Source organism: Mustela lutreola, chromosome 3, assembly GCF_030435805.1.
Source record: "Mustela lutreola isolate mMusLut2 chromosome 3, mMusLut2.pri, whole genome shotgun sequence".
Taxonomy (NCBI): Eukaryota; Metazoa; Chordata; class Mammalia; order Carnivora; family Mustelidae; genus Mustela; species Mustela lutreola.
The window spans coordinates 59875452-59897046 of NC_081292.1; the positions used below are offsets into that span (position 1 = coordinate 59875452).

A 21595-nucleotide genomic window follows, 5' to 3' on the forward strand; every position below is an offset into this window, starting at 1 on the left:
AAGATAGGGGCGTTGTACTGCTTAATGACTGGAACTTGAAGAGCTTGAACTTGCTGAGTTGCTAGAGCTATTCTGAGAGTTACTGCTATTGGTAGAAACCTGCTGCTCTTGACTTCCAACAGGAGACACCTTCTACTGAAGGTATTACCAGAACCAGGGATGGGGAATGGCATTTTTCTTACTTTTTTTCCCACACTGCCTCCTGTTAGCAGAACCTACAAGGGAGTACCCTACAAGTGTAGTATCAGTCAGACAAAAAAAAGCCTGTAAACTACTTTTGCCAAAAAAGTAGTTTACAGGCTTTTTTTTGTCTGATTGATTTGTGCATTACTTTGAGATATGTTAATAAGATTTTCTATTGTTAAGGTAGATTAATTTCCTTTGCTTATCTATTTTTGAGCCTGATTTGGGTAATATACAAGTTCTGTGCTTTTGGTGAGTTGAACCTTTTGTCACTATATAGATTTCTTCTTTATCTCTGTTAGATTTTTGGCCTTAAAATTGGTTTTACTTGATACTAGTAAAAAATGTCAGCTTTCCTGTGGACTGGTATCCTTTTTTGTCCTTTGACTTTGAACCGTTTCTGTGCTTTTATGTTTTAGTTCTGTCTTTTTAAAAACCTCGTAACTATATATTTTCACCACCTCTTTAACTTTCTTTATCATTTAAAGAACTTAATCTAATTTTTTTAATGGGTAACTGATATCGTGGAATTTAATTCATTTTGTAATTTAATTCATTTTGCTATTCATTTGGCCTGCTTTTTATCTGTATCTTTGTCTTTCCCTTAGTAAGGATTGATTTATTTTTCCTTTTTCTCATTTTGTTTTTCCCACTTGTTTTAAAGATATAACTCCTGTTCTTTTAGGAGTTGCCCTAGCTATTTTTTGCATTTATTTGTTTTTTAATTTTTAAAATTTTTTATAAACATATAATGTATTGTTAGCCCCAGAGGTACAGGTCTGTGAATCGCCAGATTTACACACACAACAGCACTCACCATAGCACGTACCCCATTGTCCATAACCCCACCACCCTCTCCCTACCCCCCTCACCCCAGCCCCCCTCAGTTTGTTTTGTGACATTAAGAGTCTCTTATGGTTTGTCTCCCTCCCGATCCCATCTTCTTTCATGTATTCTTTTCCTCCCCCTCAAACCCCCCACGTTGCATCTCCACTTCCTCATATCAGGGAGATCATATGATAGATGTCTTTTCTCCGATTGACTTACATCGCTAAGCATAATACCCTCTAGTTCCTTCCACGTTGTCACAAATGGCAAGATTTCATTTCTTTTGATGGCTGCATAGTATTCCATTGTGTATATATACCACATCTTCTTTATCCATTCATCTGTTGATGGATATCTAGGCTCTTTCCATAGTTTGGCTATTGTGGACATTGCTGCTATAAACATTCGGGTGCACATGCCCCTTCGGATCACCACGTTTGTACTTTAGGGTAAATATCCAGTAGTGCAATCGCTGGGTTGTAAGGTAGCTCTATTTTCAACTTTTTGAGGAACTTCCATGCTGTTTTCCAGAGTGGTTGCACCAGCTTGCATTCCTACCAACGGTGTAGGAGAGTTCCTCTTTCTCTGCATCCTCACCAGCATCTGTCATTTCCTGACTTGCTAATTTTAGCCGTTCTGACTAGTGTGAGGTGATACCTCATTGTGGTTTTGATTTGTATTTCCCTGATGCTGAGTGATGTGGAGCACTTTTTCATGTGTCTTTTGGCCATCTGGATGTCGTCTTTGCAGAAATGTCTGTTTGTGTGTTCTGCCCATTTCTTGATTGGATTATTTGTTCTTTGAGTGTTGCGTTTGCTAAGCTCTTCATAGATTTTGGATACTATCCCTTTATCTGATAGTCGTTTGTAAATATCTTCTCCCATTCTGTCAGTTGTCTTTTGATTTTGTTAACTGTTTCCTTTGCTGTGTGAAAGCTTTTGATCCCAGTAGTCCCAGTAGTTAATTTTTGCCCTTGTTTCCTTAGCCTTTGGCGATGTTCCTAGGAAGAAGTTGCTGTGGCTGAGGTTGAAGAGGTTTTTGCATTTGTTTTATTGTTGTTATTCTTGTTTGTGTGTTTTTTAAGATTTATTTATTTATTTGACAGAGATCACAAGTAGGTGGGGCAGGGCGGGTGGGGAGCAGGCTTCCTGCTGAGCAGAGTGACTGCTGATGCCCAGCTCCATCCTAGGACCCTGAGATGCTGACCTGATCTGAGGGCAGAGGCTTAACCCACTGAGCCACCCAGGAGCCCTGTTTTTCTTGCTTTTATTCCAGACTTTTTGTTAATGAAAATGTCAAACATGAAGAAAAGTAGAAAAGATAGTAATCACTACTACCTTCTCCTGCTCTCCAAAAGTTAACACTATCTTGACTTTCTAACACCATCGATTACTTTGTTGGTGAGCTTTACGTAAATGAAATTATATGATACGTACTCTTTCCTTTGACCTCATTTGGTCAACATTTGTTTATAAGATGATTCATGTTTTGTGTGGAACTGATTCATTTTTATTGAAGTGTATGAATAGACCATAAATTAATTACCCATTTTACTGTTAATAAACCGTTCCTAGTTGGGCCTATCATGAATAATGCCACTATAAACATTCTTATGCATGTGTTCTGTTTTCATACATATGTTGGATAAATACCTTGGGATGGAAATGGTGGATGAGTTGTAGTTTATATTCAGATTTACAAAATGCCAAATGGTTTGTCATTAGTGATATCTAATTTAATGTGCATAGTTATCAAAACCTAAAGCTTACCAATGTTGATTATCATTGTCTTTAAAAAAAAATAAAGCTTATGAATATTTGTACTCTTTTATTCATGACCCTAAGATCAAGAGTTGCATGTTCTACTGACTGAGCCCGCCAAGCACCCCTGTTTCCACTCTTCTCAAAAAAAAAGTGACCTTCAGATGATTTTAACTCCCCATCACATGTCTTCCAATTTATGTGTTGATTGCCCTGTATCTTGGTTTTGTCCTGTTTTAATCTTACCAATTGATATTTTGAGCTCATATCTTTTATTGAAATCTAAAATCTAAAAAAGAAGTTTAGAAACCAAAATTTATGTGTAAGTTGACTACAGATCTTTCTAGTGGTGAGACCTGACCTGAATGATCATGAGACTGCATAGTCTTGAAAGAAATCACATGTACTGTAAATGTGCATGACTGTAAATATTTACCTGCCTAAGTGCTAAATCCTAATTTGCTTGATGGGGGTGCTGCTTTATGACATTATTGACATTGTTATTTTTATAAAATCAAAAATTTCTTGATTTTGAAACACATCAGGTCCCAAGAGTTTTTCCATAAGGAATCCTGGGCCTATATTGTTTTATATTCAGTGTTCAGATTTACTCACATATTTATTTTTCCTTTCCATTCCTTCTTGGATCTTAAACTTGTCATTTGGGATCATTTTCCAGAAGGAAGTCAATATTTATCTTATAGTTGGTTACTGTTGGTGGTAAACTTGTTTTGTCTGAAAGTAGCTTTATTTCACCTGTGATCCTGAAACTTAGTTTTGCTTGATATAAGAGCCAAAATTGCCTGTTGTTTTCACTTTAAAGATAAAATTCCACTGTTTTCTAAGTTGTAATGTTACCCGTCCTTATTGTTACTTTTATAAAATGATAGCCATCAGCCTAGTTTCTGTATCTTTGTGGGTAATCTATCTTTTCTTTCTGGATTTAGGATTAGCTCTTTTTAGTTGATATTCTTTGCATTTTTAAAGTTTGAAATTCTTTTTATTTACGCTGTTGGAATTCATTGGGTTTCTAGGACCTGAGGATTGATATCTTCAGCAACTTTTTAGGAAATTCTCCATCATTATCTCTTTATAAATGTTGCCGCTTATTCTCTTTTGTCTTGTTTCATACTTTTATCTCTGTTTCTCTGTTACATTTCTGGATAAACTCTTCAGATTATTGTTTAGGTACTAATTTAATCTCTTATTCAATCTGTCCACTGAATTTTTTTAAAGTTGTATTTAGATATAACTTACATGCCATAAAATTGACCGTTTAAAGTGTAGAGTCAATGGTTTTTAGTATATTTACCTACTTGTGTACCTGTTCCCATAATTTAATATTAGAATATTTTTGTTACCCCCAAAAGAAAAATTGTACCCATAAGCACTCTTTATCACTTCTCTCCCCACTCTGTCTCCTTCGGGCAGACACCAGTCTACTTTCTGTATCTGTAACTTGCCTGTTCTGGATATTTCATATAAATGGTATTATGTATGTAGTCTTTTGTGACAGATTTGTTTGACTTAGCATAATGTTTTTGCGGTTCATCCATGTTACAGCATTTGTCAGTACTTCACTCTTTTTTATGGCCAAATAACATTCTGTTGTCTGGACACACTTGCTTACCTACTTGTCAGTTAATGGACATTGGGTTGCTTCCTCTTTTTGGCTATTGTGAATAATGCTGCTCTCAGTATTTGTGTGCTGGTTCTTACGTGGATATGTTTTCATCCATTGAGCCCTTAAATTTATTTTTTAATTATATGAGAAATCACTTCTACATTCTTGCTGTAAAAGTCCTAGTATAATAATGCAAATAGGAATGTCTTCTTTCTCATCCATTTCCACTGCTTCGAGGGGACTGCTGTAAAATGGTTGTGCTTCCTTCTGACCTCCTTTTATGCATTTATATAACATTTGTATAAATAAATTTTTTTTAAGATTTTGTCAGAGAGAGAAAGAGAAAGCACAAGCAGGGGGAACAGCAGGCAGAGGGAGAAGTAGGCTCCTGACCAAGTAAAGAGCCAGATGTGGGACCACCCCCAGGCATCATGACCTGAGCGGAAGGCAGAGACTTAACCAACTGAGCCACCAAGGCATCCCAAATCTCTTGCTTTTGTTTTAACGTAAAGAAATTATATATATTTTGAGCCTTGCTTTTTAAAATATTTTTAACATTTAAATTTCACTTAACAGGATAGTGTATTATAAGTTTCTGAGGTTATTTAGTGATTCTCAGTTGCATGTAACACCCAGTGCTTAGTATATCAAGTGCCCATCACCCATTTATCCCATCCATCCACCCATCTCCTCTCCAGCAACTGTTTTCCTATGTTCATCTGTTTTGTTTCTTAAATTCCACATATGAGTGAAATCGTATAATTGTCTTTCTCTGACTTCTTTCACATAGCATAATGCCCCCCAGTTCCATCCATATCATTGCAAATGGCAAGATTTCATTCTTTCCTGATGGTTGAGTATACATATACCTATACCACATCTTTTTTTTTTTTTTAAAGATTTTATTTATTTGAGAGAATGAGCTGCCGGGGGAATGGAGAGGGCATGCACAAGCAAGGGGGCGGGGCAGAGTGAAAAGCAGACTCCCCACTGAGCAGGGAGCCCAACTCAGGGCTTTATCCTAGGACCCTGAGATCATGACCTGAGCCAAAGGCCACCACTTAGCCAACTGAGCCATCCAGGCACCCCTATACCACATCATATCCATTCATTTGTTGATGGACATCTGTGTTCGTTCCATATTTTGGCTGTTATGGCTCTATTTTTAACTTTTTGAGGAACCTCCATGCTCTCTTCCAGAGTGGCTGCACCAGTTTGCGTTCCTACCAGCAATGTAAAAGGGTTCCCCTTTCTCCACATCCTCACCAACATTTGTTGTTTCCTGAGTTGTTAATTTTAGCCGTTCTGACTGGCATGAGGTGATATCTCATTGTGGTTTTGATTTATATTTCCCTGATTAAGGCTTGCTTTTTATTCTTCAGTATATTTTAGGGTTCTTTTGTTAGTACACATAATTCTTAGTGGTTGCTTAGCCTTACTTCCATATGACATAATTTGTGTAATTTAGCTATTGATAGACATATACATATATTGTTTCTGGATTTTATACTTGCAAATAGTGAATTAGTTCAATTAATTAATTAATTAATTAAAATTATTAATTTGTTTTGAAACATCTTAGTAAAGACAAAAAACATTATGTGCCAGGCAGTTTTGAATGCTAGGAACACAAAGATAAATAGACATAATTTCGAGATTCTCACAAGCAAAATTGTTGCCTCAAAGGGATAGAAAAGTTTTTTTCCTCAAGGATTTATATTTGCTTCTGCCAGTTGCCTGACATTACTTCTTTTTTTAACAATGATTCTTTTTTTTTTTTAAATATTTTTATTTATTTATTTGATAGAGATCACAAGTAGGCAGAGAGGCAGGCGGGGGTGGGGGTGGGGAAGCAGGCTCCCCGCTGAGTGGGCTCAATCCCAGGACCCTGAGATCATGACCCGAGCTGAAAGCAGAAGCTTAAACCACTGAGCCACCCAGGCGCCCCCTGACATTACTTCTTGGGCCACTTTTGATTAAATTCTTGCGTAAGATTGCAGGAATTCATACTATGAACCGACCTGAGTGTCCGCTTAAGGTTAAGACATTTCATGGTAGAAGTTCATTCTTTCTCTGCCCATTGCTCTGTTCAAAACAGGGAAATTTCTGTGCCCTGTATCTTAACTTACCCTTATGTTGAAGAGTTTTTAGTCTTCTTTCCTTGCTTTTTGGTCTTGCCCTTCCTTGGGTTCGGTGGAAGTCCCCAAGGTGAAATCCAGCTATGATCCTTTTTTTTTTTTTTTTTTCTTAAGATTTTATTTATTTATTTGACAGAGAGAGATCACAAGTAGGCAGAGAGGCAGGCAGAGGGGGAAGGGGAAGCAGGCTCCCTGCTGAGCCGAGAGCCCGATTCGGGACTCGATCCTAGGACCCTGAGATCATGACCTGAGCCGAAGGCAGCGGCTTCACCCAGGCGCCCCAGCCATGATCCTTTTATTTCAGGATTCCTACACTCACTTTTTGCTTTTTTTAAATTTTATTTTATTTGACAGAGATCACAAGTAGGCAGAGAGAGGGAGAAGCAGGCTCCCTGCTGAGCAGAGAGCCCAAAGCGGGGCTTGATCCCAGGACCTGAGATCATGACCCCAGCCGAAAGCAGAAGCTTCAGCCCACTGAGCCACCCAAGTGCCCCTCACTTTTTGCTTTTTATAGAATTTTTCAGAATATTGGCTCTGCCATTCTGCTGAAAAAGAAATTGTTTAGTTTTTAAAACACATCCTTCTTTTGGTTTTCAGCTTACCATGATCCTGGTTTCTTTCTTTGATCACTCCTCCCCTTTTAGGCACTACTGTACCCCCAAAGCATGTGGAAATTATTACATATTTATCTTTCTTTAGGCTGTGGGATGTTTTTAAGAAGAGGAATCTTTAAGTCTTGTCACATTTGCATTCCGGTCTGATGGAGGCTTTCCATTTCCAAAAAGGGGACAAAGTTTCAACAAGTAACTGTTAGGCACCAAGGTCTGTAGAAGTGTATTTAGAATTCAGTAGGAAAGAAAATGTGTCCTTAATTTGCATGAATCAAATTCTGCTTCATTTTAAAATAAGGTGAGATCATTTCATTGCCTGCCTCTCACCCTGAAAGAACAAAGAGAGCCATTATAATTGTTTAATGTTGGGGAAAAATAGTAGTAGTTTGATACTGTATGATAGTAATGTGTATAGTAATCTTGTTTTTATTCCATTATGTTCCTGTATTGATAACCTTCCACTTCCTCTTGGTTGGTAGATGAAATGAGAGAAAGGCATTGTTAGCCATTTCACATACAGTTGTATTAGCAACCATTGACATTTATCTCTAAGCTTTTAATGTTTTTTTTTTTTCTGTTTTTCCCTAACCTAAATAAGAATTTTTTTACCTTTTATTTAAAAAAAAAAAATACATTTATTTATTTATTTATTTATTTATTTTAGAGGGAGAGAAAGACCATGCGCGGGAGGTGGGGTTGTGGAGTCCTGAGGGGCAGAAATCTCAAGCAGATGCCCTGCTGAGCGCAGAGCCTGAGCTGAGGCTAGTTCTCACAACTCTGAGATCACAACCTGAGCCGAAATCAAGAGTTGGATGCTTCACCTATGGAGCCCCTAGGTGCCCCAGAATTTTTACTCTTTAGAATACAGGCATACTTCAGAGATACTGTGGATTTGGTTTAGACCACTGCATCAAAGCAAATATCATAATAAAGTCAGATGTAATTTCTGGTTTCCCAGTGCATATAAAAGTTATATTTATACTATATTATAGTCTTAAGTATGCAGTAACATTATGTCTGAAAAAACAGTGTGCATAGGGTAATTGAAAAATACTTTTCAATTTCAATTGAAAAATAATTTTCAGGTAGCTGGGTGGCTCAGTTGTTAAGCACCTGCCTATGGCTCAGGTCATAATCCCAGGGTCCTGGGACTGAAACCTGCATCAAGACCTGCATCAGGCTCTCTGCTCAGCGGGAAGCCTGATTCTCCCTCTCCAACTCCCCCTGCTTGTGTTCCCTCTCTTTCTGTCTTTCTATGTCAAATAACTAAATGAAAATCTTTGAAAAGAAAAATACTTTACTGCTCAAGAATGCTGACCACCATTGAGCTCTTAGTGAATTGTAATCTCTTTGCTGGTGGAGGTTCTTGTCTTGCTGTTGATGGTCACTGACTGTTCAGGGTTGTAGGTGCTGAAGGTGGGGGTGGCTGTGGCAATTTCTTAAAATAAGACAAGAGTGAAATTTGCCATATCAATCAACTCTTCCTTTCAGGAACTATTTCTGTGTTTAACAGTATCTGACCCACAGTAGAACTTTTTCAAAATAGGAATCAATCCTTTCAAACCCTACCACTGCTTTATTAACTAAGTTTATGTAGTACTCTGAATCCTTTCTAATTTCAACAATTGTCACAGCATCTTTACCAGTAGATTCCATCTCAAGAAACCACTTTCTTCGTTCATCTATAAGAAGCAACTCGTCATCCATTCAAATTTTATCATGAGATACAGCAGTTCTGTCACATCTTCAGGCTCCACTTCTAATTCTACTTTTGCTGTTTCTACCACATCTGCAGTTACTTCCTCCACTGAATTCTTGAACCCCTCAGAGTCATCCATGAGGATTGGAATCAACTACACTCCTGCTAGTGTTGATATTTTGACCTCATCCTGTGAATTACACATGTCCTTAATGGCACCTACAAGAGTAAATCCTTTCCAGAAGATTTTCAGTTTGCTTTGACCAGATGCATCAGAGGAATCAACTCTATTGGAACTATATCTTATGAAATGTGTTTAAATAATGAAACTTGAAAGTCAGAATTAGTCCATGATCTATGACTGCAGAATAGATGTTATGTTAGCTGGCATGAGAACAACATTAATCTCTTCGCACGTCTCCATCAGAGCTCTTGGGTGACTAGGTACATTGTCAGTGAGGAGCAGTATTTTCAAAGGAATCTTCCCTGAGCAGTTGGTCTCAAGAGTAGACTTAAAATATTCAGTAAACTGTTGTAAACAGACGTGCTGTCATCCAGGCTTTGTTGTTCTGTTTACAGAACAGAGGGAAAGTAGATTCAGCATAATTCTGAAGGGCTCTAGGATTTTTGGAATCATCAATGAGCATTGACTTCAGCTTAAAGTCCACAGCTGTGTTAGTCCCTAACAAGAGTCAGCCTGTCCTTTGAAGCTTTTGAAGCCAGCCATTGACTTATGTTCTCTAGCTATGGAAGTTTTAGATGGCATTTTCTTCTAATAGAAGACAGTTTCATCTCCATTGAAAATCTGTTGTTTAGTGAACCACCCTCGTTAATTATCTTAGCTGGATCTTCTGGAGAACTTGCCACTTCACCTTGCACTTTCATGTTATGGAACCAGCTTCTTTTCTTTCCTTAAACCTTATGAACCAGTCTCTGCCAGCTTCAGACCTTTCTTCTGTAGCTTCCTCACCTTTCTTAGATTTCACAGATTTAAAGAGTTAGTGCCTATCTCTGGATTAGGCTTTGATTGAAGGAGCTCTTGTGGCTGTTTTGATCAATCCAGACCAGTTAGACTTTGTCCATATCATCAATAAGGCTGTTTAACTTCTTACCACTTGTGTATTCACTGAGTTAGCACTTTCAGTTTCCTGTATGAACTTTTATGTTGCATTCACAACTGGCAACTTGGTGCATTTCATTTGATGTGGTATTTTTCAGCTTAAACAGTAGTGTGCATTATGGAACAACCATAGTAGTATTTAAAAAAAAATACTATCATACCCATCATCCTCAGCTGTGTAAAAAAAAGCAAAAACTGGAATAATATTTAACAGTGGACATTGATGAAAATGACAGTAGCTGAAGAGGCAGAGATCACATCGTTAGGATAATGCTTTATGGTTAAGCCTGTGCTACACAAAGTGTGGTGTGTGGACCTGGTACCAGGCCATGCTTTTCATTTAATGAGGAGTTGGAGAAATTCTCCTTGATAATTTAATAACATATTTCTCCAGCTGGTTTCAGTGAGGCAGTAGATTATAGTTTAAGAACACGTGAAGCAATAAATGTTTGTAGTATTGTAGTACTATCACTGAAGATGATTAGGGTTAAACAAAAATAATGTGGCGTATCCACCAAAAGTAAACAGACTCTTTTGTTAGGTAATGAAGAGTGGGGTTGAGTTATTTGCATTCATGGCTGATCTACCAAGCCAGAGCCACTGAAAAGCCAAACCAGTTTGGTGGTGGTGGTGGTGGTTGTGGTTTATGTAGGTTCCCCACCCAATGTGGGGCTTAAATTTACCACCCTGAGATCAAAAGTCGCAGGTTCTACTGTCTGCCAGTGAGGTGCCTCAAGCCAAATCAGTTCTGAAAGTGTTCATAAGCATTGCTTCTCAAGGTATCTAGATGTATCAAGATCTTTCTTATTGAGTATATAAATCCACCAGGATCTCTCACAGCTCAAATTCCTGAGTCTTCCAGACTCGAGCCAACGTAAGATGAGGCTTAGATATGAGTTTTCGGATTTATTCTATGTTTGAGGTGCTTCCAAACATTTAGGTTCTGGGCCTGCCTGTTTTTGATGGACAAGAAGAGAAAAAGAAATTCTCTTGCTAGTAACTTCAGGCCTTTTAGTCAGGGAGGAGAAGATGTCTGTGTACTGCTGTTATGTAAATTCTGGAAATAAAGTGTATATTTAAAGATTGAGATCATGTATTTTTGGTTAGGTGTTAAATATTGAAAAAAGAATCATTTTAGCCATATTCAACTTACTCAGAAATTAAACTTTTATTAATATAATGTTCATAGATTTTTTAATGTATATTTAAAAAAATATTTAAACATCTGGAATCGATATCTTACCAATGGTGTTTAATTGGCAGAAGTTTTCCTTTTCTGGTGTTCTGTAAGATAATGGTGCATCTTATGATGATGTTTCTTAGATTCAGAGAACATGGTACATTTGCAATATATGTAATTAGTTTTCCCATACCTCACCAGTTTAGGTACAGAAAAGGGTGATATTTGGTCAAGAACTACTAGAACTCTAATTTCTTGGCTTCTTCCTCACCCAGTGGTTTCTGGGTAGTTTCCTGCTTCTTTGTTTACAGTAGTTACCTTTTGCAGCTATTTCCCATTATTTCCAGCTACCTCATTCTGTAGCTGCCATTTTCAGTACTGTCTGGGAAAGCTGACCACATTGCCATGCTATAGTTTTCACAACAAGTGGTATCATTGCTTTTGTATTTTTCTTTTGCTTTTTCTAAGTTTTGTCTTCCAAATTAGGAAGCTATTAGCTATTATCTCCTCATGAGATAATAGCTTTCTGTTGATTGAGGCTACATGGTGTGATCTCTAGTTTACAGTCGTTCTTCATATCCTCAAGTGAGTAGGAATTATTTTTTTATTTTTACATCAAATTTTTTAGATCTTTCTCTTTTAGCTTCTGGTTCCACATTCAGGAAACTCGGAATCAGTCCCCCCCCCCCTTTTTTTTTTGTTTTTGTTTTGTTTTCTTTTTGAGTATAACTGATTAAAACCAGTTGCTTAGAAGATCCAGTGGACCCTTGAGAGGACCGATTGGTTACTTAAAGACATGTTGGGGCACCTGGGTGGCTGAGTCAGTTAAGTATCTGACTTTGACTCAGGTTTTGATCTCAGAGTCCTGGGATTGGGCTCTGTGTTCAGTGAGGAGTCCGCTGCTTTCTTTCCCTCTGCCTCTGCCTGCATGTGCGCACGTAAGCACACTCTCTCTCAAACAAAGTCTTTTTAAAAAAAAAAATAAATAAATGTCCTGCCTTCTCCAAGGAATTACTGTTTCTTTTCTTTTCTCTCTCTCTCTTTTTTAAGGATTTTATTTATTTATTTGACAGAGATCACAAGTAGGCAGGGGGTGGGGAGCAGACTCCCTGCCGAGCAGAGAGCCCAATGCAGGGCTCGATCTCAGGACTCTGAGATTATGACTGAGCCGAAGGCAGAGGCTTAACCCACTGAGCCACCCTGGTGCCCCAGGAGGCCAGTAATCTTAGCATGTGAGCTTCTGAATTGGGCTGTTCACAGTATGGCAAATGATTCTGCGGAGAGTGACCAAAATGTAAGCCATAGTCTTTTAGAACCTAATCTTGGGAGTAACATTGTTTCTGCTATATTCTGTTGGTCACTGACAGTTTTGGTACAGTGTTGGAAGGAACTACAGAAAAATGTGAATATAAGGAAACAGAGTTAATTGGAGATTGCTCTTGGAGTTTGGTCATCACAAGTCTCTTGAGAACATGTAAGGAGTAGTATCAGGGTGTGGAAAACATTTCTTTTTTGTATCACTATATTCAGGAGACCTAGGGTTAATTATGCCAGTAAAATTCTTCAGAGCTTACCTTTTTATCCTCCTGTTTCAGTTAGTAGCTATGCAAATAAACTTCCCTTGATTTGATAATTAGAGATTGCTTTCCCTGTTTCAGTGAGGTTCTCAAGATCCCCAAAATGTGGTTATTGAAACAAGATTTTTCCAAGATGCTTTACACTAAGGGGGTTCCGTTACTTTTGGAAGCCTCTGTGTTATCTTCTTCCCCTTGGAGAATCATGTGCTAGTTAGTATATTAGAAGTCTCTGAGTGGCACCTGGGTGGCTCAGTGGGTTAAAGCCTCTGCCTTCGTCTCAGGTCATGATCCCAGGGTCCTGGGGTCGAGCCCCACATCGGGCTGGCTCTCTGCTCAGCAGGGACCCTGCTTCCTCCTCTTTCTCTGCCTGCTTGTGATCTGTCAAATAAATAAATAAAATCTTAAAAAAAAATAAAATAAAAAAGAAGTCTCTGAGAAGGCCTGCATTGAAGAAAATAGTTTCTCCATTTTGTACCCAGTGTTTTTAAAAATGTACTTGATCACTGAATCACTATATTGTATACCTGTTAATATAACACTGTATGTTAACGATACTGGAATTAAAATTAAAAACTTAATAAAGGGGCGCCTGGGTGGCTCAGTGGGTTAAAGCCTCTGCCTTCGGCTCAGGTCATGATCTCAGAGTCCTGGGATCGGGCCCCGCATTGGGCTCTCTGCTCAAGCAGGGAGCCTGCTTCCTTCTCTCTCTCTCTTCCTGCCTCTCTGCCTACTTGTGATCTCTGTCTGTCAAATAAATAAATAAAAATCTTAAAAAAAAAAAAAAACTTAATAAAAACATTTACTTGATCATATAACCCACATTTGTTATTGTAAGTGGAATAAATTAAAAACCTTGTTCTAACAAAAATTTATCCCAATTACATTCCTTTATTCAAAACAAGTTATTTAGGCAGGCAGCTTTTTTTTACATTTTAGGTAGTTAAATTTCTCTTAAGTACTTTTCAGTTTGTAATTATTTTACATTTTGGGAGGCAGCTGACGTCAGAAATTGCAAGTAGCCGATACTTTATTTTCATTGTTATTAGCAATTGTGATATTGCAAGATCCAAGGGAAGTTTTCATTCTTGGCCATTTAAAGGGCCATTTAGGAGATTTTGTTTTGTTTTGTTTTGGGTTTTTTGGATAATTTGTATTGATTTATTAGCAAATGTTTTTGAGCATGTTTTAGGCCCTGGGTTTGCTGTGATCAACAACATTGTCCATCCTCCTTGTAAGGAGGCAGCCAGACAAATGTAAGAACGTAATTGCAGAAGGGCTGCAGAGAACAAAGCAAAGACATGATGGTCCATAGATAGCTAGCTGTCTGTGGGTCAAGTATGTGCCTATTAATAGGTTCTTGTGCAGTGATTCTCAAGAAAGAAGGGAGAAGTTTTCTAACCTGTAATGGTGTTGGATGATGTTAAGCTTACTTGAAAGTATCCAGCATTGAAAAGATCTAGAAACATGCTATATTGTTAGTAATATTTCATTGTCCAGAAAAACTACAAGCTAGCTTTTAAATGGAAAATTGTTGAGTTGTGAACAGATATCCATGCTTGTTTACTTTAATGCAAGAAAAGATGCTCATTAAGAGTCTTTATAGTGTTACATCAGTTCTAATAACATTAGTTATTTGGTTTTTAAACCCATAAGCTGTGGGCTTCTGTGGTTTTTGTGTTGCTTTGTTGTATACTGGGAAAGAATGTCCACTAGTGATTACATGGGAAGAGTGAGCAATAAAAACTGTATAAACAAGAATGTAAAATATAGCCATTTGGGAGCATCTAATGTGTGGAAAAATAACTATATATCAGGTCCTGACATTATATTCTGGAATTGAAAGTTTGTGTGTAGGTATCCTATTTAAAAATGAAAACAAATATGGGCTGTAAATTGTAAATTAAAATTATTCAAAACATTTTCAAAAGGCTTTTTGCATATGTGGTTACTGTATAGTTTTTTGGCAAGCTTGTATGTCTAAAGTGACATTTTTATTTTTTTATTTTTTTTTTTTAAATTTTTTATTTTTTATAAACATATATTTTTTATAAACATATATTTTTATCCCCAGGTCTGTGAATCACCAGGTTTACACACTTCACAGCACTCACCAAATCACATACCCTCCCCAATGTCCATAATCCCACCCCCTTCTCCCCTAAAGTGACATTTTTAAAGGATGATGGAGAAGTGTGGTTTTTATAATTGGAAAGTAGTAAAGGAAACACTGCTGAAACTTTTAAGCAGTTATAATCTGGGCTGAGATCTTATAACCTCAGTGGAGTAGCAGTGACGTTTTGTAGGTAGTGGTCTGCTTTTCGTAACCACTTAACAGCATCATTGTTTACAAATCTATTTAGAAATATTTTGATTGTGAATTACAGGGCAAACAAAAATTAAAGAGGTATATAAGATATATACAAGATGAAAAGTTCTTGCAAAAGAAAAGGTGTGAGCATTTGGAAGAAATTTACTCAAGGATTTCAGATGGAAACTAGAAGGATGTTTGTATTGTCTTTTTTTTTTTTTTAAGTACAAATTACTGTTGATATTCTTTTCTAGAAACGACTGCAGAAAGAACTGTTGGCTTTGCAAAATGACCCACCTCCCGGAATGACTTTAAATGAAAAGAGTGTTCAGAATTCAATTACACAGTAAGTATTTAATTCTTGAAGTCATTGTTTCTTTTATTATTAGTGTAAAGCATGAATATACACTTATTTTTAAAAATGTAATATTTGGGGGCACCTGGATGGCTCATTTGGTTAAGTGTCCAACTCTTGATTTTGATTAAGGGTCATGAGATCAAGCCCCTCTTTGGGCTCTGCACTCAGTGGGGAGTCTGCTTGAGATTCTCTCTTGCTGTCTCTCACTCTGCCCCTCTCTTTGCTCTCTCTCCCAAATAAATCTTAAAAAAAATTTTAAATGTGGAATTTTCATGTTTCATACCACTTTATTCCATCAAGAGGTAAATAAATAGATCTTATCCTATGCTTTCGTATTTCCCATTTTGTATGTCTCATAATAGTATCATCATACACATTGCGTATGATGTATGATTTGTTAACCTTTTTTTTCCCCAACCATATGTTGGTTAGTAACATTTTAAAATGTTTCCTACTAAAGAGGCAGCATATAAAAACTTTGGCTTGACTTTTGTTTATGAAATGATCTTCATCTAAAATAGAGCAGTTTGGCATGAGGTTGTTTATCAAAAATTTCAAAACCACATGTAGAGGTTTGAAGAGAATAATAGTCAAGAGGTGTCTCCAATCCCTGAACGCATTAATTGCCCTGTACAGAACGGTAACTAAATGCCAGACTCTTCAGCAGCCTCTTTTAATAGATAAGAAACTTCATGAGGATAGAAAAGTGAACCATAGAAGGAAGACACAGAAATGGTCTAATTCTGCTCCTTCCTTGGGCACAAAGAAGTCTTTTTCAGATATGAAACCAAGAAGAGTGGAGAGAGACATATGTGTCCTCTCATAAAGATGAGCATTTCAATTAGTTTGAAATGTTTTTTTTTCTATTTTTTTTTTTTTTTAATTTGCTGAGACAGAGTGAGAAGGAACACAAGCAGGGGGAGTGGGAGAGGGAGAAGCAGGCTTCCCGCCCACTGAGCAGGGAGCCTGATGTGGGTCTCAGTCCCAGGAACCTGGGATCATGACCTGAGCCGAAGGCAGATGCTTAACCACTGAGCCACCCAGGCCCCCCAAGCGATAGAAGTTTCTTAAGTGAAGACACAGAAAAAGCTCTCAAGTGAGAAGGGTCCCGACAGAGTTGCCCTGAAATGTTTTCTAAAGTATCATTCTAAGATCTCACAACCCAGTACAGTCTATTTTTACCATTCTTTTGACTTTATAGTTGTGTTAGACAAGGCTAAATGTTCTGAAATGGGGCATGGGGAGAGGGATTTAAAATAATGGAACCTTTCCTTAAAATCTTCAGAAACATGAAAGAGAGAGGAGGCAACAAGATAAAAAAATATACAGTAAACCAAATTATAGGACAAAAAGAATAATTCAAATAGTGATATATTCTAGGTCCAGAGAGGAAAAGTGACCAGAATTCATGGACATATTTATCCTTTTAGAGAAATAATTTTAGCTAGCTTTGACTTTGAGATTTGAGTCCATACTTATGACAGAATTCAAGCTTTTTAAAAACAGAGATGTGAAGAATGGATCTATTGATGTTTGGATGGATATATTGTTGTTTGAAAATGAGTACGGATATCTAGCTCTATAACAATCTTTTTAAAACATGGCTAGGTTCTCAAGCATTTTTAGGTTCCCTGCAAAATTGAGCAGAAGGTACAGAGATTGCCCACATACCCTCTGCTCTCACACATGCACAACCCTCCCCCATTGTCAGCATCCCCCACCAGAGTGGGACATTTGTTATAATTGAGGAGGTGTGATTGACACATCGTAATCCCTCAGAGTCTATAGTTTACATTGTAATTCATTCGTTGTGCTGTATGGTTGGGTGAATGTTCAATGACATGTTTCATCATTATGGTATCATGTGGAATATTTCACTGCCCTGAAGATCGCCTGTGCTCCAGCTACTCATCACCCCTCCCATTGATCTTTTTACTGTTTCTGTAGTTTTCCCTTCCCCAGACCCTCATATAGTTGGAATCCTACAGTATGTAGCCTTTCAGATGGCCTCTATTACTTAGTAATATTCATTTAAGGTTCTTCTGTTTCTTGTTGTGACTCTTGATTGATTTTTTTTTTTTTTTTTTTTTTTTTAAAGATTTTATTTATTTATTTGTAAGAGAGAGAGAGTGAGAGCGAGCACAGGCAGACAGAGTGGAAGGCAGAGTCAGAGGGAGAAGCAGGCTCCCTGCGGAGCAAGTAGCCCGATGTGGGACTCGATCCCAGGACGCTGGGATCATGACCTGAGCCGAAGGCAGCTGCTTAACCAACTGAGCCACCCAGGCGTCCCTCTTGATTGATTTTTTAATTTCTCTCAAGTGAAATTTGAAAATGGAGAACATATTTAGAGTGTATGACATTTGTTCTATATAATTAAATGAAGATTTTTTTGGGGGGTTGTGTATAATGAACAGATTATATTCCATTTTCATCAGTAATAATCAAGTGCTTCCTATTTCAGCCTTTCCCATTTTCAGAACCACGTAATATAATGATTTATAAATGGTTAAAGGAATGTTTTACATTTGTACAAATGGAAACATTTGTTTAGATTGGCAATTTTACCACAAATTGTTTAACTACCAAAACTGCAGTATCTTTGTTGTAGAATAAACCTGTCATTTTTAGAGATGTTTGTCAGACAGTTTTTCTTTTAAAATAATTTACTGTAAATGAGTCACAAAAGTTTTTTTTATCTTTGGCTGTCTTCCAGGATATAAAAGTAGTCTTAAAAAATTAGATCTTAAAAGGTATGTTTAAGTGGAATAAGAATGATGATTTTTTTAAAAAGCACGTTCAGCTTTCTGGAAGACAGTTTTGTAGCATGTATTAAGACCTTTTGAAAAAGCATATCATATCCTTTGAACTAATAAATAAACCCCTATGCTGAACTAAGGAAGGAACAGAGACATAGAAAGATTAACCCAGGGGTGCCTGGTTGCCTCACTTAGTAGAATGTGCAATTCTTTTATTTATTTATTTTTTTTAAGATTTTATATATTTATTTGATAGAGATCACAAGTAGGCAGAGAGGCGGGCAGAGGGAGAGGGGGAAAGCAGGCTCCCTGCTTGAGCAGAGAGCCTGATGCAGGGTTGTTGATCCCAGGACCTTGAGATCATGACCTGAACCGAAGGCAGAGGCTTTAGCCCACTGAGCCACCCAGGTGCCCAGAACATGAAATTCTTGATCTTAGGGTTGTGAGTTTAAGCCCCATGTTGGTGGACATAGAGCTTGCCTTTAAAAAAAAAAAAAAAAAAAAAAAAAGATTAACTTGGAACTGACTATACTCATTTCAACATTACTATTTCTAGAGACAATTTAGAAGCAATTTAAATGTCAGTAAAAGGGAAATGGTTTCTCAAAGTTAGACCATGGAATGGCATCCCTTGAGTTACAGCCTGTAGTCAGCATGAAATGCAGAAAGTTTGTATAAACATAATCCCTTTGAAAATCCCTGAGAGAGACCATATTGGTGTGTATCCTGTTGTAATTTATCCAACGGAGCTAGTTTTTCCTTTGGAGGGGAATAGTTGGCCATTTCTTTGATTAGGAGCTATGAATGCATGAAAAATAACTGTTTAAACATTAGAACCCTAGAACAATAACTACTCACTGGAAGTTAAGAACTGAGACTTCTCCCATTTTATTCATCCTCAGAGGCATGTGCCCTTAATTGGACTCATAAACACTGAGGATTTATTTTTGTTTATTTGTTTTGTTATTTTTTTAAAAATTTTATTTATTATTATTTTTTGGAGAGAGCAAGGGGGAGGTGGGCAGAGGGAGAGAGAATCTTAAGCAGACTCCATCCCCAGCATGGAGCCCGACATGGGACCATGACCCTGAGATAGTGACCTGAGCTGAAATCAAGAGTCACACCCTTAACCAACTGATTCAAGTGTACACATAATTTAACATAATTTAACTACACATAATTTATCAATTCCATTGATAAAGAAACTATAAAATGGCTAGAATGAAATGTACTGAAAGTACTTCAACAGTGATTATATTTGGGTAATTTTTGTTTATACCTTTCTAAATTTTCTAGAGTGAACATATATTGCTTTTTCAATTAGCAAAAAGTTATTTAAAATTATCCTGCACAATGTTGAAAATATATGCCACCTTTGACGTGTCTCACCCAGATATTGGAAGGATTACTAAGATATTTGCTTAGCTATTATTTAAAAGCTGTATTTGGATAGATCACAGGTAAATTTTATGGTACAGTATGTCCTAAAATTTTTTTTTTTTAAGATTTTTATTTATTTGCCAGAGAGAGAGAGAGAGAGAGAGAGCGAGCAAGTGCAAGCGAGTATACACAAGCAGGCAGAGAGGCAGGCAGAGGCAGCGAGAGAAGCAGGTTTCCTGCCGAGCAAGGAACCCTATGCGGGACTTGATCCCATGACCCTGGGATCATGACCTGAGCCGAAGGCAGTGGCTTAACCCACTGAGCCACCCAGGCGTCCTTGTCCTAAAATTTTTATTTCAGGATGTTATTTATTGTCAGAGAGAGAAACAGCACAGAAGCAAGGGGAAAGGCAGGCAGAGGAAGAAGCAGGCTCCCTGCTGAGCAAGGAGCTTGACTCAGGACTTGATCCCAGGACCTAGGATCATGTCCTGAGCCAAAGGCAGACACTTAACAGACTGAGCCACCCAGGTGTCTCTGACCTAAAATTTGCCTTATAAAGAGAATGAAATGGCACCAGGAGGGGGTGCCCAGGTGGCTCAGTTGGTTAAAAAGCTGGACTCTTGGTTTCGTTTTGTTTTTGGTTTTTTTTTTTAAGATTTTATTTATTTATTTGACAGAGAACACAAGTAGGTAGAGAGGCAGGCAAAGAGAGAGGAAGGGAAGCAGGCTCTGCACTGAGCAGAGAGCCCGATGTGGGGCTCCATCCCAGGGTCCTGGGATCATGACCTGGGCCGAAGGCAGAGGCTTTAACCTGCTGAGCCACCCAGGCGCCCCTGGACTCTTGGTTTTTGACTCAAGTCATCATCTCAAGGTCCTGAGATCAAGCCCTGCATTGAGGTTGAGCCCAGAGCTGCCTGAGACCCTTCTTTTCCCTTCCCCTCTTTTCTTTCTCCTGCTCTTACTAGCTCATCACTCATTCAATCAAACAAATCAAATCAACTTTTAAAGAAAGAGCACCAGGAAGTCCTCTGGTTTTTCCTTGGAATAGTCATTGTGCATAGTAGATGTCAGGGATGAAGGGGGATCTTGATGGCTAGCAAAGACCCAGTTTGTAAGGAGAACACGTTTTCGTTTTTTATTTGTTTTTAATGCAGCTTATGCATTATATTTAATTTACTATGTACTGGTTCTGATGTCAGGAAAGTACTACGTGTTTTGCATATGTAATGCTATTTATCTTTGCAACACTTTGAGATGAGTGTCCTTTTGTAATGAACTTTTAACTTTGTTTTAAATGTGTGTTTTAGAATTGAAATAGTTAAAACAAGTAAAACAATAGTTTTACTTTTTATAAAAGTAAAACAGCTTACTCATGGCCACCGCGAATGGACAGACCTGTGTTATTCAATGTAAACTATTGCTTCATGGTCATATCTTTTATTCTCATGTGTGGTATTCAGCATACACTTTGAAAATGAATAGCTATCCTTTTAAAGGCATGCATGTGTTAGCTGATTGCTTTCTAAGAACAGGCACATTTATTATACTAATCCATAGTATGTGGGGTGATGACTAGAACCTCAACACTGTATTCTCAATATTACTTCCTTAATACTGTACTTAAAGTAATAAATTTTTATACCTAAAAAGTTTAAGATGAAAGGAATTGGCCAGTGCTTTAATTAGTAGTCTTATGATTAGTCCACTTTTGCTTCAATGTGGCCCCACCATCTTTGCCACCATAATCCTTATTCTACTCCCCTTTTTAAATTTTTATTTATTTATTTTTTTATTAGAGAACACATACATGACCAGCAGGGTTGGGGAGGGGGGTGGCAGGGAGGGAGAGAGAGAGAATCTTAAACAGGCTTAAGATGCAGGGCTCAATGTCAGGATCCTGAGATCAGACCTGAGCTGAAATAGAGAGTTGGATGCTTAACTGAGCCACCCTGATGTCCCAGTCTTCCCTTTTTAAAATTAACTAATTTAATTAATTTATTTTTAAGATCATTTATTTGAGAGAGCATGAGCAGGGGAGGGGCAGAGTGAGAAATGTACCCCCCCCTTTTTTTT

The 21595-nt window shown here is 37.7% G+C and overlaps 1 protein-coding gene across 1 annotated transcript in view; it reads left to right on the plus strand.

Moving 5' to 3' along the window:
• Positions 1-21595, plus strand: part of UBE2W (ubiquitin conjugating enzyme E2 W) — an 82405-nt gene that overhangs the window by 25991 nt on the left and 34819 nt on the right. The window contains exon 2 of the mRNA XM_059166203.1: positions 15283-15374. Within this exon, the coding sequence (XP_059022186.1) occupies positions 15283-15374 (92 nt within the window). The remainder of the gene's footprint in view (positions 1-15282; positions 15375-21595) is intronic.